Consider the following 27,858-nt stretch of genomic DNA (forward strand, 5'->3'; position numbering starts at 1 on the left):
TCCCTAAGCCAAACCTCTCTTCTCTTTCACCTCTTTCCCCTTAGTCAAACCTCACTTCTCTTCAGTCCTCACACTCTCAAGGAACCACACAATCGGCGAGGCGGCGAACATTCACCGGTGCAACAACTCTGGCGGTGAGTCCTCTCTCTCTCTCTCTCTCTCTCTCTCTCTCTCTCCATCTATCTATCTATCTATCTATCTATCTCTTTCTCATACACGAACTGACACACTTTTCACTGTTAAAATCACAGCTCACAGTCACCGCGAACTCATCTCCGGTGAACACAGTCACCGTCGGCCTTCGAGCTCGGGCTCGGGCTTCGGGCTTTTTATCAGGGCCGGGCTCGGGCCCAAGTTGTAGGCCCGTTGGTCGGGCCAGGCTCGGGCTCGGGCCTAACAAATTTCTATTCATGAAGAGTAAAAGCCCAGCCCGGCCCATGAACAGGTCTAGTCCCATAGTTTCAATAAATAAAGTCAAGAAACTAGCTTTTTTTCTGTATTAATCACTGCCTAACAACCCCTCAGCATCGTCACTCTTTTAACAGGATTTAAAACCACACTACCGATAGGACAATTCATCCAACGCACCAACTGGGCTACCCCTCATTTGGTCAAAAAACTAGCTTAGTAAACCATGCTGAGCACGCTCAATGATAGATAAAATGAAATAAAACCTTAAATGAAAGTCTTCTTATTTTTTTTAAGTGATGAATAACTTCCTGAGGTTAGACTTGTGCTTAGACTAAATCCAATAGAGGGGGCAAATTTGCTTACTCAGCGCTTGTGCACAAACCTTAAACAAGGTACACAAGAAATTTCAACCTAAGTCAAATGGAAAGAACTCCACTAAATAGACAAAGTAGATGCCTTAAGCAAATTGGAAATAATAACTAAATAACATACAAGAACATCTTCTTAAGAAATAAAAGGAAATATAAGACTACAAAAGGCATCAATCCATCCAGAGCAAATGAGTTAAAAACTGAGGTATAAATAATGGCCAAGTTAAAGCAAAATGAAGAAATTCTCTTATATAACGAAATAAAATAAAATGAAGAAATTATAAGGCATAATCTATTTATCTTAAGTTGGAAATTATGTTAGATTTTAAAGCAATATGCCTAGGGAGTTCTTTCCATTTAACTTTGTTGAAATTTCTTGTGTACCTCATCTTAAGTTGGAAAAAAAGAATGTTTTGACATTCAAAATAAATAATTAATTAATCATTAACTTAAATAAATGATAATATATTAATGTCTTTATACATGTAAATTGTAAAAGGCTATACAGCAAGTGTATCATACTCTTGATTGATGCAGCATTAATGAAACTATTGTATGATATCTACATGTCTTCATGGCCCATATGTTGATTGTAATGCATTTTTTCATATCAACTATTAAAGTATGTGTTTCCGTCTTTCTACCTTATCCATAGTTATTCCAATCTTGGATTTAATATTAAAGTGTATCTAGATCTTTGCATGGTATATATATATATATATATATATCATGAATTCATGATCCATTTCGACCTTACCAATATACTTTGACAAATTATATTTTGAACCTTGGTTCTGCACAGCTTTCGACATCACATGGTCACCTACATTGGATTCAATCCGATCATTAAGAAAAGTTGGAAATGATTTCTTTTACTAATATCCTGAAACGACTTCATTTTGATTTCTTATTAATAACCCGTAAGGCGACACTGGATCTGTTTTAAATAGTAAACTTGCTGTCCAAAATTTCAAGAGAAACCCATAATGAATCACTGCATTTCACATGGCACCTTAAGAGGCTAATAAGAACCAGAAGAATGCCAATGACCATGAAAGTGGGCAAGTTCCCACCAAACAGACCAAGGAATAACTTTGTTGATCTAGAACCATAATTTTTATCAGTTGATATGAATCATAATCAGTCATAACCATTTGGAAACCAAACATAGATAAACTTATCAGTCAAGTACAGTAATATCAGCACGGCATATAACAAATTAGACCCACAAATCTGACAAACTCCATCCTCTCAAGCACATTAACTTAATTGAAAGTTTGAAAGTGAAGTAGGAAAACAAGGGTACAAAAATAAAAACATCACGGCATAAGCTTACTTTCCATGAATGGCACTATAGATAGTAAGAGTGTTGATGTTCAGACGGATAACTCAGTTCGAGAGATCAGAATCCCATCAGTGTCTGCATACAGCCATTCACCATCAGATATTCGTGTGCCTGCAATGGTTATAGGCACATGTCTCTCTCCAATCCCTTTCTTATTTGCTTTCATTGGATGTGAAGCCAGAGCCCTTACTCCAATATCGCACCCATTTATCTCATCAACATCCCTTATACATCCATTGACCACTATACCAGCCCATCCGTTGTTCTGAGCTTGTTGTACAGGGTTGCCTCCTAGTATTGCACACCGCAAGCTTCCACCTCCATCAACAACTAAAACTCTACCATTGCCTCTCTCCTCAAGGAACCCACGAATCAGGACATTGTCTTCAAACACCTTGAGAGTTACAACTGGCCCAGAGAAAACTTGACGCCTGCCATATATCTGAAAAATTGGCTGAAGAGCCCGAAGCTCGCCACTTATAATTAGCTGTGGGTTTACATCACAAACGTCTGCAGTTGCAGCCATGGCTGTTTCCCAAGAACATAAGAAGATGTCTTTAATTCAGCCAATTAATTCTAGACTCAACAAATCTCCATGTATGAGAACTAAATAGATGAGAAATATGCCATGACGATCAGAATTTTATAACCTTTTTGTTAACCTTGTTTTAAAAGTAAAGCTAATATGAGGCTAAATACCTAACCAAACACTAACAGAGAGAGAGAGAGAGAGAGAGAAAGAGAGGTGTAAAAGTTCAAAGAGAAGTATAAAGCAAATTGGACATCATTAATGAAGCTTTATTTGAAAGTCTTGCATCAAACAGCAAACTGTAACAAAATAAAAGGTCAGCATAAACAGCTTTATGCCTAGCCAAGTAGTCAAAAAAGGTTGGCATAAGATCACCATTGTTCCACGGATGCAGGAGCAAATAAGTCAAATTTGGAATTTTCTGAATTTTTATGTATGCTTGTATTTCTGTTAGCAGTTTTTCTGGGTCTGGCCCAGTAGTCTGATTAGTCCCATTATATTTGGTTTACATTTGAAGTTTCATAGTCATCACACAAGTAAATAGGAGCTATTGAGCTTTCTTTGAGTTAATGTATGCTGGTGGAAGTCTTTTTATTTCCATTTCTCTTAGTTCTACAGGATTGACAACCCCTAGATAGTATACCCAATGTTGTTCCTTGCTCTCCAGGGTCTTGAGAAAGGCTGACTGGAAACAGACCTAACCTTTGGCATTTTTGGCACCAAGTACAACCCTTAGACTGAACCCACATTCCCATACTTGTTATCCCAAGATTTTGCTAGTTCACCATGCAATTGCCTCACAAATAAATACATATATGTTTGTCTATTATGAATGCAAAACATGGATAATTAATGGAACCAAGTTTTTCTCGACCTTGTGTGTGGATAGTAAGTGATTCCAATGACCCAAGTAATTTTAGGATCCATTAAGTGATTCCAAGTTTCTTCCCTTTTTTATCTTTTTTTTTATAACTGTAGAATTTAATTAAATAAATATTAATAACCTCGTTTTTTACCTAATACAAGTTCCCTGTTCTAGCACCAACCAACCATCAAAGACTGGTCAAAAGCTTTCAACAGTATTCATTCAACATTCATCAAGGTCTAAAATTGATCCCAAATATATTCCTTGATTAATTACCTCAATGTGCAAAATTTACTATTTCAGCAACTCTTCTTTTGTATCAAATCACATCCCCAATGCTCTCATATGAGGACTCTCTCTAGGTCTATATCATCTTTCATCCTACCAAATCTTATCCCAAAACTCAACTTAGAACCTTTGATTCCAAAACCTTTGGATATTCTTACAAATACATTTTGCATTTCTTTTTTTGCAAGGCATGTTCAAAACCCTAGACTGGCTTCTAATTCTTTAGGTGACATCCTCCTCAATCTCTCCCTTGTTATGAATTATTGAAACAAGGTGCTGGGTATGGTCACATTGAGTTATTTCTTGGTCTCCAATCCTAAGTGTATCTTGATTTACACTCCTATTGTTACTAAATTTGCATGACATATACTCTGTTTTAGTCCTACTTATTTTAAAACCTCTTGTTTCTATGGCATTTGTCCATAATGCTATGTTTGGTTGCAGTGCAATCTTATTTGCACCAGTACAAATGTATGGGAGTGCAAATGAAAAGAATGCATATTTTGGTTTAATTTTATTTTAGGTTTTACTTTATTCTCTGTCGGGTCTTATCTTACTTCATTTATACTGCAACCGAACAAAGTAAGGTAAAATATGAAACAAAAAAAATCAAAATTTACACCCAAATCATTTATTATAATTTTGCATCAATACAAATTTATTTGCACTGCAACCAAGCACAGCCTAAGCTTAATTTTGCATTTGATAGTGCAAGCACATTTTGCTTCCATGCACTCTAATGTGTCTTGTTCCTTTCAACCTTTCTCTTTGATTGAATGGGATTCTCAATGGATCTTTTGGATTCAAGCAAGGATGTTTACTTTATTATATGTGGTGCTTTTCCAGTTTTGTACAATATTTCTCTATAAATGGGAAAATAACAAATATTCTTTTTCTGACAAGGCTTCGATGATGATGATGTGAGACAATGCCAACCTTGTAGTTATTGATGGTTTGTGAAATATGAGCAAAGTATTCACCAATATTAGTGGCTTCATCAAATGTGTGTATTGTATGTTATTTGATAACAGAAACAGGAGGATGGAGAAAAGGAAAAAAGCAAGAGAGTTTCACAATTTTGACCTTCTTGAAAAAAGTGGTCTGTTGTGATATGTGTGCTTTTTTTATCTAAAGAGGAGATATATTAAATATTAACTAATATAAGTACACATTCTTGGGGTGTACACCCCATACATGTCTGCTACCACTATTGGATTAACTGTCATAGGAGGTTCCTCATGATACATACATCTCGTAGATAGATTAAGCCCTAAACTAGCAAGAACCAAGGTTTAAAATGTCGATGTCGATGGAAATGTAGGTCATCCAAATATGAGAAACATGTCGGAAATGACGGAAATATCGTATGGAAATATTGTAAAAATTATCAACATGGTGGAAACATTGTAAAATATGCAAAATATAGAACGATATCTTATGAAATGATAAAAGAAGCATTGGCACACCTTTTTAAATTATTGTCTTGTTCCAAATCATTAAACAAAGCTAAGAAACTAATGTTAAAGACAAAAGAATACGTTCTGAAGTTGCCCTGCAAACCTTAAGATTCGAAGCTTCATGATAGAATGAGTTAAAACAAAATTTTAACTCATAGAAAATGTAAACGGTTGTACTAGATCAACCAAATAATCTATTACACAAACAAAAACTAATATTAAACTTTGTGTTTGAAATGAATATTGAGCTAGCTCCAATCATTCCCATGGACACGTGGCGAAACCCTGAGTTGTTTGCCTATTTTAAATCTAAAAAACTCTAACCACATTCCCAAAAGCGGGAAAGTTTCCCTCCATCTTCCTCCTCATCTCCATTAGAGTTGGCCCTTCTTCCTCTATAAATAGGAGAGGCTCAAAGCCTTCCACACAAGATCACCCATTAGATCACTGTGAGAGCTCCAGTACTCCAACCTTCCACCTCTTTCAGTGTCTCTCTCTTCCCTTTCTAGCCTTCGCCTTTTCATCCTCACCCAACCTTCCGATCATCTACCATCCTTCAGATAGAACCCACCGGTTGCCTTACCCTTCAGCCTACACAATACTTTGGACTACTTGTAGAGAAAAGGCCATTAATGTGCTTGTCCTCTAATTGATGTATTCTTTGCAAAGCTAATGATGAGGATTGCTTCAACTTACTAATTTCCTGTTCTTTGTTGTACCTATTTGGATTTGGATTTTTGCTTTGTTTAGGTGCAGTGGAACCTACCTATAGATGAAAGTTTGCTATTTAATCTGTCAGTCTTTGTGTAAGTATGGCCCATAAAAAAAGGGAGAACCATGTGCAAAAGTATTAGAGCAGCTGCACTTTGGACAACTTGGGAAGAAAGGAATGGAAGAATTTTCCAAGAAAGGAAAGAAGCCTCCTAAATCTCAAGGAATGGATTCTGACAAGGGCAATTCACTAATTGAGAACTATGGAATCATTCCATTTGTTTTCTTTTGATGATCTTTGGAGGAACTAGTTAGTTGTGGCAAGTAGCTCGTCTAGGAAGGGTAGAGTTACTATAGAATGGATTCCTCCTTCTGAAGGATGTGTAAAGATGAATTTTGATGTCAGCACAACATAGACCCTTTTGGTATATGAGGAGTGTTGAGAGATAAGGATAGCAAAATTTTAGCCTTATTCTCTAGCCCTGTGGGGATAGGAGACTCTAATTGGGCTGAGTTACTAGCGGCTTTACAAGTTTCCACATTGGTAACCAACTTGGTGCCGAGAATCTACTAATTGAAGGAGACTTCAAGGTCATTGTGGGCTGGTTGAAAGATCCAGATTCAGTTATTTGGTGCTACAAGGACATCCTAAAGAAAGCTGTCCGGTTAAGAAGGAATATGAATATTAACTTACATTGGATGGGCAGGTCAGCAAATGCTTTGACTAATCATCTTGCTAAACAAGGGCAAATATCTATACTAGGATGCTTTGTAATGTTGTTTCTTCTAGTGCTTTGATGTAATTTTCACCCTTCAAGAGAGGTTGCACCTCATGCCCCTCTTTGTGTTGCTTGTAACAGTCTTCATCTTTTGATAATAAAATCATCTCTCGATTATCAAAATAATAATAATAATTACCTATACAGTGTTCAGTTATGGGAATCATTTACAGACAGCATAGAGATGTCAACATTGCAATTGTACTAAGAATGAACACCATAAGGTGAAATAAAAATTATGAATATTTGTTAATTTGAATATAGAGCTATTCTACGCAATTGAATAAACAAGATTTTAAAGAGAATAAAAGAATAACCTAACAAATTGGCATATCTTGTCAGGAGAATAAGTGGCCAAGATTAGACAAGCTCAGCAATGTCATATAATGACCCTAAGGGGCTATGCATGGGCCTGGAAAATCAGAACTTCTCCAAGTTCAGGGGAGACTTGACTGGCCATAGATAATATGCCATCTGTCATAGTTGATTGGTAGGAGAGAAGAGGAGAATAGAAATGAGAGAGAAAAGTCGAGTGACAAATCTTGGTGTGGCAGCACCCATACTCTTCTTATATTAAGAGTATTTTAAAACAAAGAAGAAAAGATCACAATACTCTTGCACCTAAGTAACTCAAGATGATAACACTTCGCATCAAGTTAGGTCATATATATTATACATGCCCAAATTGTCACATAACATATGATGGCACAAGTAGGGGTGTCAATGGACCAGGTTATAATCCAATCCAACCCAACCCAATACGTATCCTAAATAAACTGTCCAAGTCTGGTCCAGTCTGAATTTAATGGACAGAGGTCCAATCCAGTTCATTTAAATTCAAATGGATTGGATTGGACCCCATCCAATCCATAAAAATTATAATATGCAATATAAAAAATAAAAATAAAAACATAAAAACTACTGAAAAAATAATAGAAATTACAAAAAAAGTAGAGAAGAGAGAGAGAGAGAGAGAGACCTGTCATTGAATGGAATGGCTTTGAAATAGTGACTGTGAGGGAAGAAAAAAGCAAAGAAAGAGAATAAAGGAGAAGAAGAAGAAAAGAGGAAGAGAGAGAGAGAGAGAGAGATCTGAAAAGGCAAAGGCAGATGAAAAGGAAAGAGCATTGCAGTGATTCAGAATGAATATCGAGCTATCAACTGCAGGATCGAAATCCAAGTTGCTGCAGGTTGAGATGCAGGGCAATCCTGGGGCCAAGTAGATGGGTTCAAGATTCCTGTCTGATGGTTGACTGTACTCTCCTCCTCATGTTTTATATTTAATTAAACGAAGTAAAGAGTGAATTAGACTTGGTATTGAGAGAGAGAGAGATGGAGGGAAAACCAAAGGGTGGGAATCAAGGAGAAGTAAAGTTTAATTCAAAATTTAAAAACAAGAATGGAAATATGGTTGCTCAAAGTTTTGCATATTCAAGTCATTGAGATTTGGACAGACCATTGGACATCTGAATTGTCCACTCCAATCCAACATACACGTTGGACATTTGATTCTAGATCGGTCTACTCCCATATGTTTTATTGGACTGTCCAATCCATCCAAATGGGATTTTATTTGGATGGGTTCCAGCCTAAACCTGGTCCATTGACACCCCTAGGCACAAGGTGGTTACACTCTATGTGAATACATCAGCAAGTTGCTTCTTGGAGTTTACAAAGGAAGATAAATTTCACCATTGTCCACTTTCTCATAAATGAAATACTTATCAACTTCTATTTGCTCGGTTCTATCGTGTTAAATTGGGTTATGGGCTATATTAATGCCTTGTCACAACACAAGGACATAAAGCCTAAAGTAGGAAAACCCAACTTACACTTTATCCATAGGATCTCAGCAACTCCATATGCCATAGCTTAATATTCATCCTTTGTGCTTGATCTAACAATAACCATTTGTTTCTTACTCCTCCAAGTGACTATATTCCCATCTACAAATGTACAGTAACCTGTGGTAAATCCCCTATCATCAATGAGTCCTGTCCAATATGCATCTATGCACCCTTCCACTCTGATTTAACCCCATTTAAAATATTGGATTCGTATACCAGGGTGCCTCTTTAAGTACCTAATAACATGTTCTACTTCAATAAGATATAAGGTCCTACAAGTGAGCATATACAGGCTTAGAACGCTAATAACATATGCAATATCTAAGTCCAACTGTGTCATAAGTAAGTATTACAACCTCCCAATGAACCATTGGAACAACTTAACATCTGGTAATAACTCTGCAATTTCTCCTCAAGTTCATGATTAAAGTCCACAAGGGTATCTGCTGGTGTGGACCCTAATTTTTCTATTTCCTTGAGGAAATCTAAGATGTACTTTCTTTATGAGATAAAAATATCCTTCTGAAATCTTGCTACTTCAATGCCAAGAAAGTACTTTAAGGGATAAAGATCCTTAACTTTAAACTGGGATGACAAGTAACTCTTCAACTTTTGAATTTCCAGCTCCCAATTACCTATAATAATTATGTCATCGACATACACAATCAAGAAAACAATATGGTCATTCTCCCTTTTAGTAAACCAAGTATAATCTGTCTAGTACTGCTTGAATCTCACTTGCTAAATTACTTTGTTAAATCTGTCAAACCATGGCCCAGGAGATTGGTTCTAATCTCCAAGTCTGTTCAGTTGGTTCTAATCTGTCAACCCAACCAAGAGAACATAACTTTATATTAAAGGGAGTGAAAATACAATACTGCCCTTACATAAGAAAATCAAATACAATAAGGTACAGGGGTGTCTAGTATACATACTACACTAATATGATACAATACATAAGTACAAAGACAAAATTACCCCTTCTCTCTACATCATCTATCATAACATGTAGAGATCTTCAACCACACGTCCTCTACTAATCTCTTCCCAAAGGTCAAATCCTAGAAAACACAGGAGTCAGTAATAAAGGTCAAAAAAAATTAAAGATTTTGTGATGGTACTAATATAAAGAGGGTTATTATGTAGTTTTAGGACATAAAAAACAGAAGATGAGTAAAGACCAATAGGAAGGGAAGCATTTCCCTCTAACTGTCAATGTACACATCCATATTTCTCTAATTGATCATGCATGGTACTTAGAATCTCCTCCTAGGTCCAAAACTCATAGGATACACTTCGAAAGGACTATTTTGGTTTACTGTTATTGATTTTCTTGACTTGAAGAGGTAGAGGCTACATTGGCAACATTAAACTTCTTTCCTGGTTTGTTCTTAAACTTGTTTGGTTTACTAACCTAGTCCCAACATGTCTCCTTAGTATGCCTAGGTTTCTCACAATGAGTACACCACAGTTTATCCTTGTCATCTTCAACTGATTTCTTATAAGTCTCCACCTTCTTGTTACAATTTATAAGAGCAACCAGCTCCCCCTCAAGAGGATTCATAGTAGTTTTCTGTAATCAGACATAGAGCTCCTAAAGGGTGGGAAGATCCTTGTCTCCCAATACCTGAACTCTAATAGGTTTAGACTTAATTGAGAATGCAAATACATGTTGTAATACAAGCTTCTTGTAAGCTAAGGTATCTCTTTTACTCTCCCAGTCTAAGGTTTGGTGGTGAACAAATTCTTTCCACATAGATGTGAGTGTAGGATAGTAGGCTAAGAAGTTTTTCTCACCTTGTTGACAAGCAAAAGATTCCACTTGAAGTTGGTAGAGATGAGCAAAATGACTCTATTGAGCATACGTTAACTTCGCTTGGTCCCATATTTCCTTGGTTGTTTCAACTTTCAACCCACATAAAGTTCTTACAGATGCAGACTGCATTGAGGACAGCAACCATGGCATGAGCATATAAATCTCTTGCTCTCATTCCTCATGAGTTGCCCCTTCTTCTTGAGGTTCCTTAATCTTCCCAGTTAAGTACCCCAACTTTCCCCTTCCTCCAATAGGCAACTTCACACCTTTGGACTACTCAAAATAATCAACGCCATCAATTGGAGCAATTGAAATTAGAAAATTTACATTGTCCATGCACCTACAGCTACTAGTTGCACCCCTGAAATTCTAGAAGTAGTTGAATCATCCAGCGCCATGGTAGGCACCTTACATAACATGGGACTTAATGCTAGGAAACACTAATAGATACCTAGAATCAACCACCAACTGTAACCAGCAAAGTTCTGTCACCCCTTCAACTGATCCACACCAGTTGATGTAGAATACATTTAGGCTTCACCAACAGTAACCAGCAATACTACTATCACCCCTTCAAGGCTTCAACTGATCCACACCAGTCAATGTAGAAAAGATTTAGGATATACCAACCACTACAGATTATATTTGGTCTCCACAAACCAAAAAATATAGATCACAGGTTTACGTAAACCAGGAAGAAGATTGTTCCCATATCTGTCATTACCCTATTACAAATTTCTCAGATCTGTCATTACCCAACACTGGTAGGATCTGCGCAAAACATGTACTATACTCCATAATCTGATAATAACCCTAACAGTTGCATGCAGAAGCTATTATATCATCATCTATAGGTATAAAACACTCCAAAGAATAAACCTTGGTCTCACAACCAAGAAAGAGTGAGAGGAGAAAGAGATCTGAGTGGGCGATCTGACCAGAAAATTCAGAAGATTCACAACCACATTACATACTATTATTTTTCTAAGGGAGCTCTGTCCTTTTACAAATGAAAGAACCCAATTAAAATTCTGCCCAGAAAAGTTGTTACCTGTACACCCCTTGTTTAGCTAAGCAATCAGTCATCCCATTTGCTGTTCTCTCCTCCCATCTAAAAGTTGCCTCCAGCTCCTTTGCTATGTTGTTGATCTCTCTTATAGTGTGTCTGTGAATCCACATTCCCAGATTACTATCATTCATCCAAGATATTACCAATTTTGAATCCCCTTCCACCTCTACATGTTGGAACCTCGTTGCTTTCCTATCCTCATTCCTTGAAGCAATGCCATCACTTCAGCTAAGGAATCCCCCACTCCAAGAGGACCAGAGCAAAGTGCCCCTTGACATTCCTGGGTTTCCCAAAGAGAGGTTGCTTGATCCTGTTCTTGTTTTGATTTTGGGGTTGTTTACTTTGTTTCAGTGGGTGATCTTGTTCTCTTTTTATTTAATAAATTCTCTTCCTTATTTATCTTAAAAAAAAAGGAACAATAAGCCAATTGAAAATTTCAGGGTATGGTGTCACAAGAGTTGAATGAAACTCTTAGAAGGACAGAAACAGGGAGCCTTCTTTTCTTCTCTTTTTTTCCTTTTTCCAACCTTTTGGTCAATTATGAAAAAGAGATCAACTAGATAGAAAGAGAAAAGAAAGAAGATAGAAAGGCTATCACACCTAACAACAAAAGAGGGGGAGCATGCAATACAGCCTTCTAACAAAGGGACAACAAATGAAATGCACAAAAATACAAAGCATAGTTCAACCTGTAAGACAATGCTCATAAAACAGCTCACTCCTCAAAACCCCAACTCTAGAAAAACTATGAGCTAAGGAGCTAGCTAAGTTTTTTCCTTTTTTATTGGTAAATGGTAAAATTGAAAATTTATTAGGTTATGCTAAAAAATTGAAATAGTGTACAAAAACAAATTTGGTGAGTATCCCTCAAACTATAGTCTAGTCCATACACCTCAAGGAGCTAGCTAACCTTGGGGTGTATCTGAACAAGATGTTCAAATAGATGCCAAATATCTAGCCTTCTCAAGTAGGGACTCAATCTCAAAGACCTAGTACAGTAGTTTTTTATCAAATCAGGGTGAAGAAGAATGTATGCCCCTATTTCAAACCAACTTATTCCTTTTTCTATTACTATTTCTTTCTTATACCCATTCACAAGGTTCAAAGCATCGATACAGTACACCCTACCAGACATATCATATCGTATTGACGGTCCACCAAAATGCCTAAAATTAGGAGTTATAAGATTTTGATGTTTTCAAACATTAAATACATGTTTTACAATCCCCCTGTAAAAATCTGACACAAAAAGAAATTAAAAAAAAAAGTGTATTGGTCACCAAAACGCACAATACACCTATTGATGTGTATCAGGTGTATCGATACTTTGAACTTTGCCCATTCATAAAACATGATCTGATATTTAAATCATCAATAAATGTTAAAAAGAACCCAAGATGCTGTCTAAAGTTCCAAAGTCATATTGGCATTTCAAAAAATTATTCGTCCTACCAAACATCCTGACAAGACACAGACACAGAAACACGTGCACATGTAGGGAGAGATGCATGTTTCAGTCTGGTCCCAACTGATCTAAACAATAAGATGTTAAGAGTTCCATGTTTATGATAGAAGGAACTGGTCCAATGAATACTCATCACAGAAGTTTAGAACAAAAAGTTATTTTTATTAGATATTACTGATTAAGACCTTTCTACCAAAAAACTGCTAAAGGTTAGGTCTGTTTCCAGTCCACCCTCCCAAGACACCAGATAACTGGGGCCAACATGGGATAATGGCCATTTTTGGTACTGATCAAGACCAAGTTCATGGATTAATTGACAATGTAGAAGATCCCTAACATGACAAGGGGTTATGCAACTTGAGGTGGCCCATAATTGAGGACATCTATCCTGCCAAAGGTGATTTATTCAATGACTGAAAGCTGAAAAGTAAGAGAGGGAGTTTCAAAATGTGAAAAAATCTTAGACTCATAGTGCAAAAGGTGTTATGGTGCTAAAAATTAATACAGGTATTTTCCATGACTGCATCAACTTAAGTGTCTATGTGTATGTTTCCATGCGTTCCCCGAAAGTACAGACTACAGATCGGTCTGTCCATGGTTTGATGGACAACTTTCTATGGAACTAGCAAAGTTTACTATATCAGTTCCATGTACACTGTGGATCAAAATTTTAGCCAAATTATGTAACCTAAGTTAGGAAAGCGAACAACAAACTTTCAGAAAATAAGCAACAAATGCAAAAAATCACATGATTTTACCAAGGAGCCCATGAATCTCAATGTTCAAAAGATATCTGATAAAAATATTGTTTTGTGTTGAGATTTTTAAAGGTTTAAAGTTCGCGGTTTCATAATAAAGAATTTACTTTCCATTTCCTGATCCTCTTAATTAGATGTCTCAATAGGAATGAATTACTATGGAAATGCTCACAGAAGTCTCCATGTCTAGTCATTAACATTTCTTGAATTTTCCTATGATTCTTTCTAGTGCTCTTTCTATAGGTCCTAGAGATGATATCTCTCTGTATGAGTCAATCACCATTTATTTTTTGTTGATTAAGTCAATCTTTTCTGTATCTTCCAGTAATTTTGGGTGCTTCTCAGAAACTACCAAACTTGCACCAGTTTACAATCAGGAAGATTATTTACAAATTTTCAAATTCAGTATATAGCTTATATGTTGCCAAGAGCTATAGGGAAAGAAAATTTGCTTAACTGGAAAATAATCGGTTTACAGAAAGTATGTGGTCAACTGTCTGTAAGATTATCAACATGAATCATAAGGGAACTTAAGCAATTACGGAGATGATTGCTTGAATTTGTTTTTTATTTCTTTTTTGTTTTCCTTATTCTACTGAATTGTGGTGGAGAGGACTGCTCAACGTAACAAGCAGAACAATCAAGATATATCATTAGTTTCTAAATACCTAAGGATTTTTGTTTAATTTAAAAGGTATAGCCATTTTATCTAGTTTCTGTATTTGGTGCCCGTCTTTCTCATGTTTCACTTATTTCAAGTATAGTGCTCTATGCCCAAATTTTTTAAGAAGAACAATTAACTTCCAACAATTCAGGGCATGGATCAAAGTAGTAAGAAACGATAAGTGCTCATAATTTAAACAATGGACATGTAGCCAACCCCATATAGTTGGGATAAGGCTTAGATGATGATGATGATGAATTAACTTCCAAAAATCTGTATTTAAGTTGTCTCATTCTCTGGGGTTTTTTTTGTGAGAACAAGGTAGAATAGATCCCCCCTCCCCTCATTTCCTGCACCAGATTGTTAATGATGCTGCAAATCTAGTATGCTTCGACAGATCTGGCAAACAATTCCACTACAGGATCGATCGGATTATCAGACTAGGACTAATTTAAGTCAAAAATCACCGTAACCAAGATTAACCCGAATAGCCATTAATGTTCAAAACAAGCAATTAAGTTGAGACACATGGAATTGTAGGCTGACATATTTCCAACATCCAATTCGCCCACAACCTTTCATCCGCCAGTAGATCAATTCATATCAACTATAGCAAAAATAAATTTACAAGCGCGATAGATAGCTTACAGAATCTTTCTTGGGTTTGTTTTACCTTCAAGCACGGGGATCCGGATCGAGCACCAGATAGAGATGGGACTCGAAATGGGAATCTGTGGTGAACTTGAAGAACTGTCGCTTTTGATTGCAGAGAGGACCGTGGAAGATCGAATCTGGTAGGAGTGGAGAGTAGTACCTGAGAAGAAAGAAGGTATTTATGGATTGAGCCGACTGTTAAATGTTATCAGTTGGAACCATGGCGACGCCGGGGTCATTCACATGTCAACCGCTTACGTCACAACTGAGAGAACGTGATCCAAGTGGGATATAAACGATATATGTGAGGGTATATTTGTCAATTAAAATAAATTAATCTATATATCTACAATATATTTATCTATAAAAATTGTGAATAGCTCCCATCGTTTTTATTATTTTTTTACTAAAACACTCATTTTTTGAATTTGGTCACTCTCTTCTATAAAAAATAAAAAATTATAACTTGGGTATTAATTTTTAGTGCATTTCATTCCCTCGTCTCATATTTAATTCTTTCTCTCGTTGAATCCTATATTCAAGTTATTTTTACCTATCATCATTATATTTCTATTTCACTAGTTAAATCCATGAATACCAATATTAATAGTATAAATCCTATATTTTTTAAATCAAATAAAAATTAAATTAGTTTTTTAAGTGGAAAGTAAGTAGGTTTACTATTTGAGTTGAGTTGAGTCGAGCCGAGCCAAATACTTTGGCTATTCGAGCTCGTCTCACTGAAATTGTGTTAGGCTTGATTCGAGCTAGAGACTTGAGCTCGAGCTCAGCTTGGTTCAAAGCTCACACGTTCGAGCTCGGCTTGGTTCAAAGCTCTCAAGTTCGAGCTCGATTGCAAGCAAAGTTTTTTCCTAAAAAATAAAAAATTATAAATATAAAAATACTTTTTTATTTTACATACAAAAAATTAAGAATTGTAAAAAATACTTAGTATTCTATATATAAAAATGTTTTTTATTTTACATAAAAATTATATATATGTATATGTATATGTATATGTATATGTATATGTATATGTATATGTATATGTATATGTATATGTATATGTATATGTATATGTATATGTATATGTATATGTATATGTATGTATGTATGTATGTATGTATGTATGTATGTATGTATGTAATAAAAAATATCTATTTATTATACTAGGCTCGATTAGGCTCGCAAGCTTCACAAGTCGAGCTTCATTGGGCTCGAGCTCAACTCGATTAACAAACGAGCCTATACATCAAGATCGAGCTCAATTCGAAGCTCGGTTTAAACCGAGCTGAGCTCAAATAGCACGTGGCCACCCCTAACTAAAAATATAAATATAGATAAATTGAAAAATTAGAAAAATTTATGCACAATTCTAATATTATGTATTTGTTGTATTAGGCAAATATAGATATGATAAATAAAAAGTATTTTTATTAATAATGGAAATGGGATAAAAAAAATTAAAACCAATCCATATGTGAAACCATTTTCCTCTTTGAATGGTGGGTTAATGGTTCAACTATTTAGATCATTTGATCAATCCATGATGTCATAGTTAAACAATATATTTTAAAAATTAAAAAATACAAAAAAAAATATTACATTATAAAATTTTAGACATGTATCTAATATTATATATTAATTCATATTAAAAAAAAGATAAGTGTGATAAACAATAATTGTTTTTATTAATGATGTAATGGAATACAAAATTTAAAACCAAATGATGTTGTTATAATTGAATAATAAAATTTTAAAAATAAAATTACAAAAAAAAAGAAAATTTTAGTAGAAAACTTGGCACATCTTTAGTATTATACAACCATCATATTAAAGAAAACAAGTGTGATAAATAAAAGTTAATTTTATTGATGGTGAAAATGGAATACAAATTTTAAAATTGTCTTAAAAAGGAAAATGTTTTCCATTCAAGGGAATGGTTCAAGAATTCAATAGTCTAGGTTAACCCATAATGTCACAATTAAATAATAAAAAAGGAAAAATAGATAGAAATACCAAAAGCTATAAAAAGAAGCAGAAAAAAAAAGTTTATAGAAAAATTAGGAGATATGCCTAACATTATACATTCATCATATTATACAAAAAAAAAATAAGTGTCATAGTTAAATTATAAAATTTGTTAGAAAGAAATATGACAGATTATAGAAGAAATAAAAAAACTAGGCACATATCTATTATTATTGTTGTTATTACATCTAAAAGGGAAAATTGCATATAGTCACCCTATACTTTGGGGGTAGTTACACTTAGGGCGTAAACTATCAAGAAAAACAGCCAAATGCCCTAAACTTTGGAAATGTACAATCCGCCAATTATCTTGAGAAGGTGATTCATGTGCACTTTCAAATCTATTAAAATCGGGAAAACACCTTTCTCATCAACCTCCCATCAAACTTCCATTTTCTCTTCCCTATTGCCAAATGGTCCAACACCATTAGTTGACCTTGAAAACATTGGATTTGAAGTGGTAAGAAGAAGGCAGTAGTGCATAGAAGAGCATGTCACTCGTATCCCTCTATACTTTCCTCTTTCAAACCTCATCATCTCCTCTTCAAAATTCGAAATCCTCACCACCTGCAAACAATAAGGTTAATTAGCAAATCAAAAGCTGAAATTTTGGATCAAAGCTAGGTCATGCCAAGAAATTTTAATGTTTTAATCCCAAGAAGACAAGAGATCTAATGTTGTGAAATCATATGAAAAAAGTTCTCAATAGTTAAAGTTGATTCTATTGAAAAGGAAGCTACAATAATTTGAAAGAAGCTTACATAGAAAGTGGTGACAACTGCAACATAACCACCTTCAACCATCTTTATTCTCACACTAAATGCCTAAAAAAGTAGAAGCCTCTTGATTGAAATTTAGTGCCTTGTCATGTGCAATTTGCAAAAAATTGAAATTGTCATACAAATAATAAGAAATGCAAATAGTCCAGTTTTTTTTACTATCATATGTTTAATACTTGCATAGTCTCATGTACAGAGCATAGGCTTTCAGAGTTTGGCTGCCATCATAACAAGGAAAGTGCGCTTATATGGTTGCAACAAACTTGTAAATGAGACATTTACAAGTTTAAGAGTTGAAAAAGAAGTGAATCCAAATAACCATTTGTAGTATATTTGTGTATTTGTCAAGAACCAATTGAACCTGGAATCCACCATTGATGTACCCAATGTGATCATTTTTGTTTTCTTTTAGGACTTTGAAATCCCTTTGAGTTGACCTATATACATCAAATCATTGGAGGTTTGGGCTAATTTTAGGCTTAGAGCATATAGCCTGCTCTTTGTTTTGGATTCCCTCCCTTTAATCAGTATAGAAAAGTCTTTGTAATTTGTTTTATTGTTGTTCCAAATCTGTTGCAATCTTAAATAAATTAGGAAATAATGGGCAATTTGATAATTTTACCACCTATCATGATGTTAGTTAATAGTGTTGACTTGTGTGTATACTTCCAAAAGCTTAGGGTACTTGGTTGTCAAATTAGAAAGTTAGGCCCTTAAGTGTCCTACCCTCAAAGCCATGGATGCTTATCTATAATTTACCCTTAACTAAAATTGCCATGTGCAACACAAGTGAACAATTACTAGTCTATACTATAAAGCAACCACTTAACTGTATTTTGGTGCAAGTTACAAAAGTTAAATTTAATCATATTACATCAACTTTATATTTTTAGCTCAAGTTTTACACATGCATAGTACATGCCCTGGTTGTCCAAGTAAAACCCTTAAATTACCTGATTTTTTTTTCAAAAGGTCTTATTAAACCTCCCCTCAATTTTGACCTGCCCTTAAGCCTCTTTTGACCTTTGGAGTTGAAAGGGACTTATACACCCTTTCTATTACATTAAATCAACTTTTCTATCATAGATTATTATAATGCCAACCTTAACTTTATGCAAAATCATCAAATGTTTGAGGATTGAAATGCCCTAAAACCTTTAACTAAAAAAAAACCCTTAGGCCTATGATGATCTATTCTCATAGTCTATTTTGTTTAGATAGGAATCAAAACGGGAATTAGAATCAATTGGAATGAGATTTCATTTCCAAGGGAGGGGGAGGGAATGGCCATTCCCTTAAATGGGGGAGAACCCATACGGGGGCTACATCAAACGATTCAACGAGGCATGCTTACAGATACCTCGGTTAGACCCCGCGGTACAGCTTGCCGCAGCAAAAAGAGGGGTGACGCACAAGGAATTCAAGTGGCACATGGTAGCTAACTAGCCCGCGACCGTGGCCGAGTTCCTCAAGCTCGCGAACAAATTCATGAGGACGGAGGAGAAAGTCAACCAAAGAACCGAGGGCGGAAACGAGAAAAGAAAGAGGGACGGCGAGCCCTCTAACTCGGCCGACCGGAAAAACCCGGCCCGGGACCCAAAACCGAACCAGTCATTCCGAGCTCCCCTGCCAGCTCGGACGGATTACACGCCACTGAACACAAGGCGGACCGAGATCCTAATGACGATCAAGGACGCCCCCTTCGTGAAATGGGCACCTCGCCTAAAGGGAAATCCAAACGAAAGAAACAAGAATTTGTATTGTAGTTTCCATAGGGACCACGGTCACAGCACCGAGCTATGTAATAACCTCCGAGACGAGATAGAGGGGCTCATCCGTCGCGGATACTTAAGAAACTTTGTACAGCACAACAATAATAGCAATAAAGCGGATCAGCCGGGCGAACACTTAAAAGACGCCCCGGAGACTAGCAGCAGGCCTGCCGAACCGATGCCGCGACAGCCTCCGGCAGAAAGGCCAGTTCGGGGAACCATCCATGTAATTGTGGGAGGTTCAGTGGTGGCGGGGTGCACATCAGCGGCAGCTCGGACCTCAGTTCGCGAAGCGGTCCTCGAGGAGCGGAACCCCCCGAAGAGGCCGAAGACCGAGGAGCCGATCCTCTTCACAGAAGACGACGTGTGGGGAGTTCGCTACCCTCACGATGACGCACTCGTCATTAAACTCAGGATCAGCGACTTCGAAGTTAGGCGCGTACTCGTAGATTCAGGCAGCTCGGCGGACATCCTATTCAAGTCGGCATTTGATTGGCTACAGCTGCCAAGGAGCGAACTAAAACCTGCGAACACTCCCCTGGTGGGCTTCAGCGGGGAGGAAGTCAGGCCCCTTGGAAAGATAACGGTGTCCATGGAAGTCGGCACGTGGCCTTGTGCGGTCAGACTCAACCACGATTTTCTAGTGGTCGCGACCCCCTCCCCATACAACGCCATAATAGGACGGCCAATCACGCATATCCTGGGGGCGGTGGTCTCTACCTATTATTTGGCAATGAAGTTCCCTACGGACTTCGGTGTGGGGGTAGTGCGGGGCGACCAGCTCGAGTCCCGCAAGTGCTACGTCGCCGCCCTAAAGGGCAAGTCCAAGCCGGCCGGCGACCTCGACCTGGAGCGGCCTACGGAGCAAGGCGAAGAACGAGCCTCGCCGACAGAAGAGACAGTCGCGATCCCGACTTTACCTACGGACCCATCTCGCGCACTCCAGATTGGTGCTTCTGTCAAGGAACCCCTACGGGCCGAACTGGTAAGTTTTTTACTCCAAAATTTAGATATTTTTGCATGGTCTGCGGCCGAAATGCCCGGTATTGACCCTAGTCTTATAACTCACAAACTTAACACTGACCCTTTAGTCAAACCCGTTAGACAGAAGAAACGGAACTTAGCCCCGGAGCGCTGGAAAGCGGTCGACGAGGAAGTCGAAAAGCTCCTCGCGGCAAACTTCATAAGGGAAGTCCATTACCCGAGCTGGGTGGCCAACCCTGTGCTGGTGAAAAAGGCGAACGGCAAGTGGCGCATGTGCGTCGACTACACCGACCTGAACCGAGCTTGCCCGAAAGACTGCTTCCCCCTTCCTAGGATCGACCGTCTAGTGGACGCGACCTCGGGACACGAATTGCTAAGTTTCCTGGATGCCTACTCAGGCTACAACCAAATCCGGATGGACCAGTCCGACGAGGAAAAAACTAGATTCATAACCGAATTCGGTATATACTGTCACAAGGTCATGCCCTTCGGGTTAAAAAACGCCGGGGCGACCTTCCAAAGACTTGTAAATAGGCTGTTTCGGCCCCTGATCGGCACAAAGATAGAGTGCTATGTAGACGACATGGTCGTCAAAACACAGTTTTCGCAAGAATTAATACAAGACTTAGATTATGTCTTCCAAATCCTGCGTCAGTATAACATGAAATTAAACCCCAACAAATGCGTCTTCGGCCTCACCTCGGGCAAGTTCCTGGGCTACGTTGTCAGTCGACGTGGCATCGAGGCCAACCCAGACAAAATACAAGCCATCCTAGATATGAGACCACCTCGGAAAATAAAAGAAGTCCAAAGGCTGAACGGCCGCATAGCCGCCCTAAGCCGCTTCATGTCCAAATCGGCAGACCGCTGCCTACCCTTCTTCAAAGCGATCAAAGGCAAAGGGTTCGAATGGACCCAAGACTGTCAGCTCGCGTTTGATGAGCTAAAAGGCTACCTCGCCAAAGTACCAACCTTAGCTCGGCCCGAGGAAGGCGAAGTCTTGGAGCTATACCTCTCGGCCAGCGACGAGGTGGTCAGTTCGGTACTAGTAAAGGAGGCAGACCGGGTCCAACGACCCATATATTATGTTAGTAAAATCTTGCAGGGAGCAGAGACAAGGTACCCGCAGATAGAAAAGCTAGCGTATGCTCTGGTGATAGCAGCACGGAAACTCCGCCCGTACTTCCAGGCCCACACCGTCATCGTCCTGACCGACAAACCTCTGAGGCAAGTCTTACTCAAACCCGAGGTTTCCGGCCGGCTGACGAAGTGGTCCATCGAGCTCAGCGAGTACGATCTCCAGTACAAGCCAAGAACTGCCATCAAGGCCCAAGCCTTGGCAGATTTTATCGCAGAATGCACATTTAGCCTCGAAGCCCCTGAGCCGGTCAAGCCCGAGATCCCCAGTTCGAGCGAACTCGGAGCTCCCAAGCCAAACGAGTCCGAACCTCGTGAAGTAGCAGCCAGTGTGGCATCCCTCCTCGTAGACCAAGCGCGAACTGGGAGGAGGAGCCCTGGATCCTTCACGTAGACGGCTCCTCGAACCAACAAGGCAGCGGGGCTGGAATAATGCTACGCGGCCCGGGCGGAACAAAACAGGAATGCGCACTACGCTTTGAGTTCGCGGTATCCAACAACGAGGCAGATTACGAGGCACTGATAGCCGGGCTAAACCTAGCACGCAAGGTCGGGGCAAAGCATGTGGTTATCTGCAGTGATTCCCAGCTCGTGGTCAACCAAGTTACAGGCGAGTACAAAGCACGCGAACTCACTATGATTGCGTACTTGGCAAAAGTAAAGGAAGCTCTGCTCAACTTCCAATCACACTTCATCAAGCAAATCCCGAGGTCAGAGAACGCTGAGGCCGACGCCCTGTCCCGACTGGCTAGCACGAGCCACAACGCCAGGAGAACCGTGTACGTAGAAGACTTGCCTCGGCCCAGCATTCTCGGTGGGGCAAGAGAGGTCGCTCCCGTCACCGAAGCGGAGCCGAGCTGGATCGACCCACTTGCGAGCTTCCTGTTAGACGGAACCCTCCCCGCGGACCGCAACACAGCCAAGAGGGTGCAGCGCCAGGCAGCCAAATACGTCATGATAGACGAACGGTTGTACCGACGATCCTACACGCTCCCCTATCTGCGATGCTTGCGCCCAGCCGAAGCCGAGCTGGTATTCCGCGACATCCACGAAGGCTTGTGTGGCGGACACCTGGGGGGCAGAGCCCTCGCCCAAAAGGCACTTCGACAAGGATACTACTGGCCAACGATGAAGACAGAGGCAATCGAGCTCGTCAGAAAATGCGACAAGTGTCAGAAGCATGCCAATATCCACCATCAGCCCGCTGCCGACCTCAAATACCTCACCAGTCCATGGCCCTTCGCCCAATGGGGCATCGACCTCTTGGGGCCATTCCCACCAGCGACAGGCGGGAGAAAATTCCTAGTGGTGGCAGTAGATTATTTCACGAAGTGGATAGAAGCCGAACCCCTAGCAACAGTTATGGCCCGAAACATACAAAACTTCTTTTGGAAACATCGTATGTCGCTTCGGGCTACCTCGGGTACTGATCTCCGACAATGGCAAACAGTTCGAAGACATCAAGTTCCAAGAATGGTGCCGAAGTATGGGAATTAGTTAGAACTTCACATCGGTCGCACACCCGCAGGCAAATGGCCAAACAGAAGTAATGAACAGAGCCATCCTCCGCGGACTAAAAGCGCGATTGGACCGAGCCAAAGGTTTGTGGGCAGACGAACTACCAAGTGTTTTATGGGCACACCGAACCACGGAAAAGACCGCCACGGGTGAGACCCCCTTTAACCTCACCTATGGCACCGAAGCAGTGATCCCGGTGGAAATCGAAGTGCCTACGTTACGACTGGAAGCGTACGACGAACGGACAAACGAGGGCGAGTTGCACACCAACCTCGACCTACTGGACGAAGTGAGAGACCTCACGCACATCCGAACTGCGGCTTACCAACAAAAGGTAGCTCGGTACTACAACGCGCGAGTAAAAAAGAGGAACTTCCGCGTCGGCGACCTGGTTCTCCGTAGGGTCATGGTGCCCGAACCCGGCGTAGGGAAACTTGGACCGAACTGGGAAGGACCCTACAGAGTAATGAAAACACTCGGTGGGGGAGCGTACGAGCCCGGAACCCTAGAAGGGAAACAAGTACCCCAAGCTTGGAACGTTGTCAACTTGAGAAGGTACTATCTATAGGCCACCAAAGCAAGTACGCCGAAGTCATTTCATAAAACGAACTGACAGACCGAAATGGTCAGTTCGCCAAAATATATATATAATATATATATATATATATATATATATATATATATATATATATATATGTGTGTGTGTGTGTGTGTACATTTCATTTCAAAAAGACATTTCATTTCAAAACAGATGTGTACATTTCATTTCATTTCACAAGCCCGGGGCTACTTCATCGTTATCCGAAGCCTCTCCGACAATGCCCGAAGGACCTGCCTCCCCCTCGGAGTCTGGTTCAGCATCTGCAGCATTAGCCATCTCCGGAGTGATGTGCAAAGTGGATATGGCGCTGGTATCGAGGTCGGGGTACGTATTCCGGATCATCCACCGACTTAGCTTGAAACCCCTCCTGTAGGAGTCTACCATCAGGTCATCGAAATCCGGCGAAGCAATGTAATCGCTGACAGCCTTCTTCTTCGCGTCTTCGATCCCTTGAGAAAAGATCTAAGTCCTCTCCCTGATATCCTCCAGAAGATACTCGACCCGGTGCTCCAGGTCCAGCTTCATTTCCGCCATGCGCTGCACCACCACTCCCATGGCCTCGGCATCCCTCTGAGACCTCGCCTGCCTAGACCGCGCACGGCGAGCAGCAGCATCAGCAGCACGAGCATTCTCCTCGGCAGTCCGAGCAGCCTCCTCGGCAGCTCGCGCCTGTCGCAAGCATTTCTCCACCTGGTTCGCCAAGGCGTGAATGGAGGAGTTCACCTATCAAAGGAAAACGACATCAGAGAAACGAATGAAAAAATAGAAGCCAAGCTCTAAAGAAAGGATCACTTACCACCATGGCGTGAGTAACGGCACGGCAAGCCACTTGGCGCAGAGGGAGCTCGGTCCACGCCGCAACTTCCTCAGGAAACATCGCCTCCTTACTCCGTTGAAGAGCATGCACAGGCGACAGCACTCTCCTGAAGTCCCCCGGGGCCTCCGAGCCCGACGGCCCGGCTCGCATATGAGCGGACTCGGAATAAGCAGGAGCACCCGTGTGTGTGGTTTCAGCATAAGGAGCCCCCGCCAGCCCCTGCATAGGAGGAACCATCTCGGGCTCCTCTGCCGGACAGTCCGGCACCTCGGGCTCCGCAGCTCGGGATGGCTCGGCGCGAGCTCGCTTGGCCACCCGCTTTCTCCTCTTCATCCCCTCGAACAAGTGCGCACCTCGTGACCCTCGAGAATCCATTGTACCTGCGAAAAGGAGGTCGGCATCAGCAAGACGTAAGCGAAGAACAAGACAAGATCACTAGGGAAAGAACCTACCCGAGCTCAGGCCCGCAGCAATAAGCTTGGCCTCCGTCAGATACCATTGGCAATCCAGCCCAAGCCGCGCCCATTGCCGGAGGCCCTCCGCCGTCTCCTCATCAAGTGTGATGCCGGAATCAGGAGCGGCCACCCCCCAGCCGGTCTGAAACGGCCACCCCATCGCACTTCGCACCCCGAAATAGTCTTGCTTCCACGCCGGGACCTTATTGGGGAGTCCGTGTAAGAGCTTGAAGCCCGGGCGAGGGGACAGGTAGTATGCCCGCCTACGCCCAGGAAGGGGACCCACTTTCTTTTTCAACATTAAGATAGAAGAAAAAATCTCCAGATCTAGAGGGAAGTTCTCGTCGCAAAATAAAGAGATCGTTCCCACTAAGTTCCTAATAGAGTTCGGGTGAAGTTGGCCAACCGTCACACCAAAGTGGTTTAGGACCTCGACGAGAAGAGGGTGGAAGGGCAGTCGCAGCCCCGCGGCGAGCTGTTCCCGGAAAATCACCATCTCATCAGGACCGTGTTCCCAAGGAAAGCTCCCCGTAGGGATAAAATAACCATACTCGCTGGGCAAACTATAGTAGTCTACGTGGGTTTGAAGTTCCTCAAGCGTCATAGTCGAAGGGCCGAACTGATCTACAACCCGGCCACGGCGGGAGGTGGATGCCGACCTACCCGAAGCACCTCGGGTGGTAGGCCCGACCCCTTCCTCAGGACCTACATCGGGCTCACTTGAACTACCGTGGGACGCAAACTGGTTCGTAGAACCCACATCAGACCCGCTTGAACAGTCTGAACCTTCCAAACCGGACATCGTGGAACGGAATGGGATTCCAAAAGAACACTCACCCGGGAAGAAGACTGAAGCAGACCGCGAGAACTCGAACAAGCAAGAAGCCCTGGGACGCGAGCTGAAAAGCCTGGACGCGAGCTAAAACTTAAGGCGCGAACTCGAAATATACAACAATAGCAAGGACGGCCCCCCCCGCGCACTATTTATATCCACTGCGTACGGAAAGCGACGGCCCAGATCGAAGCCAATCCAACGGCCCACAGCCGCGCTAAGCCGCATGTCTTCCAAGACCAATCGGCGCACGTCTTTCCGAAAATGATGGAACGTCGCGCACGTCTTGTCAGAGGACAGGTGTCGGCACGCGTCTTCCCGAAACTGACGGAGTAACGGCGCACGTCTCCTCGCAATAAAAGCGTCTGCAGCGCAACTCCCGAACCATTGCCGTCACGACTCCCAAACGCGCGCCCTTTTCTGAAAATCAAATTAGAGCAAGCGCGCTCAGCACGGACCAAAAACCCTCCTGCTACCTTGCGAACTCCCCGCGCCAAGACGGAACCATCGTTGTAGGGAGTGGGGGGCAATTGATGAAGGGAAATTTGGCCCGACCTCGCGATCGCCCGACACGCGGCAAAGGCAAGCAGTTCGGGACAGTAGAGCACCCAAAGCGAACATCGGAAGCAAGTCCAAACTCATTACCAAGCCCGAACTCCAGACCGCTGTACTTAGTCCGAGCTCCTTGATAAAGAGCGAGCTCCCTGTCGAAGGTCTGAGCTCCCTAAAACCTGAGCTCCCCAAGTCCGAGCTCGGTACTAGGAGCCCGAGCTCCCTAAAGAACCCGAGCTCCGTGAAAACTGAGCTCCCCAAGTCCGAGCTCAGTACTAGGAGCCCGAGCTCCCTAAATCCGAGCTCCCTACTAAGAACAAACTCCCTACTGGGATTCCGAGCTCGCTATTAAGAGTGAGCTCCCTACTGAGAACCCGAGCTCCCTGCAAGGAGCACGAACTATACTGGGCCCCAAGACTCACAAATCTGACCCGAGCTGACCCGTGGCAGCTCGGAACACTCCAAACCGAACTCAAGGCACCTCGCTCGCCACTCCAACACTTCACTTCCAAAACACCAGGCCCGCCAGACGTACCCGATGCCAAGGACGTCCTTACCCAAGGGCGGCGTACCTGACTGATTTGGGATCTGACGCCTGACAGCCGCATTTCAAACGGCTTCCTGCCACCGCCACCTGCAACCGTCGTCACTAGCCGCAGAGACGGCTCCGACAGAAGGAACAGTGGCGGTTCTGTCCGACCAGAGGAAGTGACACCCGAACTGGCAGGAGTTCAGAAGTAATCATGCCCGACCTGACGGAGGCCTGGAAGTGAGTACGCGAGGTGGTTATAAAAGGCTTCTACCCCCCCAGGGAGGAGGTATGCTAACTCTCGCGCTATCTGGTTATTCTTGCCTTTGAAGGATTCTAACTTGAGCTTCGGAGCCCTACGCCGGGTTCTCCCCGGAGCTTCTCTTCTCCCATTTCAGGTCCCTGTTACTCATTTCAGAGGCAAGATCATCAACAGCTAAGACCGGCCAGATTGTGCATCATCAGATGTGAAATTCACATTTTAGTAGTTAATTTACTCAACAAGTTCTTAAAATAAATATTGACTTTGCATAATCTAGTCAAAATTTCTATAAATAATTTACATCAACCCAAAAATACCATACATATATTAAAATTGTTTCTTACATATAGCTTAAACTATTTCCTAATGTTGTACGTTAAGAAAGAAAAAAAAAAAACTAAAGGCAAATTTATTTATAAAATTGTCACATATAAACTATATATTAGATTTTTTGGATTTGGACATGACATAAAAGAAGAATATAAAATTTTGAAATAGGGAAGAACATAATGCATGGAATCAGTTAAACATTATTTTTAGAAACCAACCCAATACTTGCT

At 40.9% G+C, this 27,858-nt stretch overlaps 2 protein-coding genes across 3 annotated transcripts; both read right to left on the reverse strand.

Moving 5' to 3' along the window:
• Positions 1-1,935: 1,935 nt before the first annotated feature.
• LOC148802842 (putative 4-hydroxy-4-methyl-2-oxoglutarate aldolase 2) lies at positions 1,936-15,264 on the reverse strand. Of its 2 annotated transcripts, none has more exons than XM_088896257.1 (2): positions 15,024-15,264; positions 1,936-2,655 (listed from the first exon to the last, which is right to left on the reverse strand). In XM_088896257.1, exon 2 carries the CDS (start codon positions 2,651-2,653, stop codon positions 2,159-2,161), a length of 495 nt encoding a protein of 164 aa, XP_088752383.1. In that variant the 5' UTR covers positions 2,654-2,655; positions 15,024-15,264; the 3' UTR covers positions 1,936-2,158. The 2 variants fall into 2 exon arrangements, with proteins under 2 accessions (XP_088752383.1, XP_088752382.1); XM_088896256.1 differs by having other exon boundaries at positions 15,049-15,256.
• Positions 15,265-24,036: 8,772 nt separating this feature from the next.
• On the reverse strand, positions 24,037-25,870 carry LOC148802843 (uncharacterized). The gene is made up of 3 exons (XM_088896317.1): positions 25,121-25,870; positions 24,648-25,048; positions 24,037-24,111 (listed from the first exon to the last, which is right to left on the reverse strand). The coding sequence occupies exons 1-3, from the start codon at positions 25,725-25,727 to the stop codon at positions 24,037-24,039; spliced, it is 1,083 nt and encodes a 360-aa protein (XP_088752443.1). The 5' UTR covers positions 25,728-25,870.
• Positions 25,871-27,858: the final 1,988 nt, after the last annotated feature.

Source organism: Nelumbo nucifera, chromosome 1 (genome assembly GCF_055504915.1).
Source record: "Nelumbo nucifera cultivar China Antique chromosome 1, China Antique-T2T, whole genome shotgun sequence".
Taxonomy (NCBI): domain Eukaryota; kingdom Viridiplantae; phylum Streptophyta; class Magnoliopsida; order Proteales; family Nelumbonaceae; genus Nelumbo; species Nelumbo nucifera.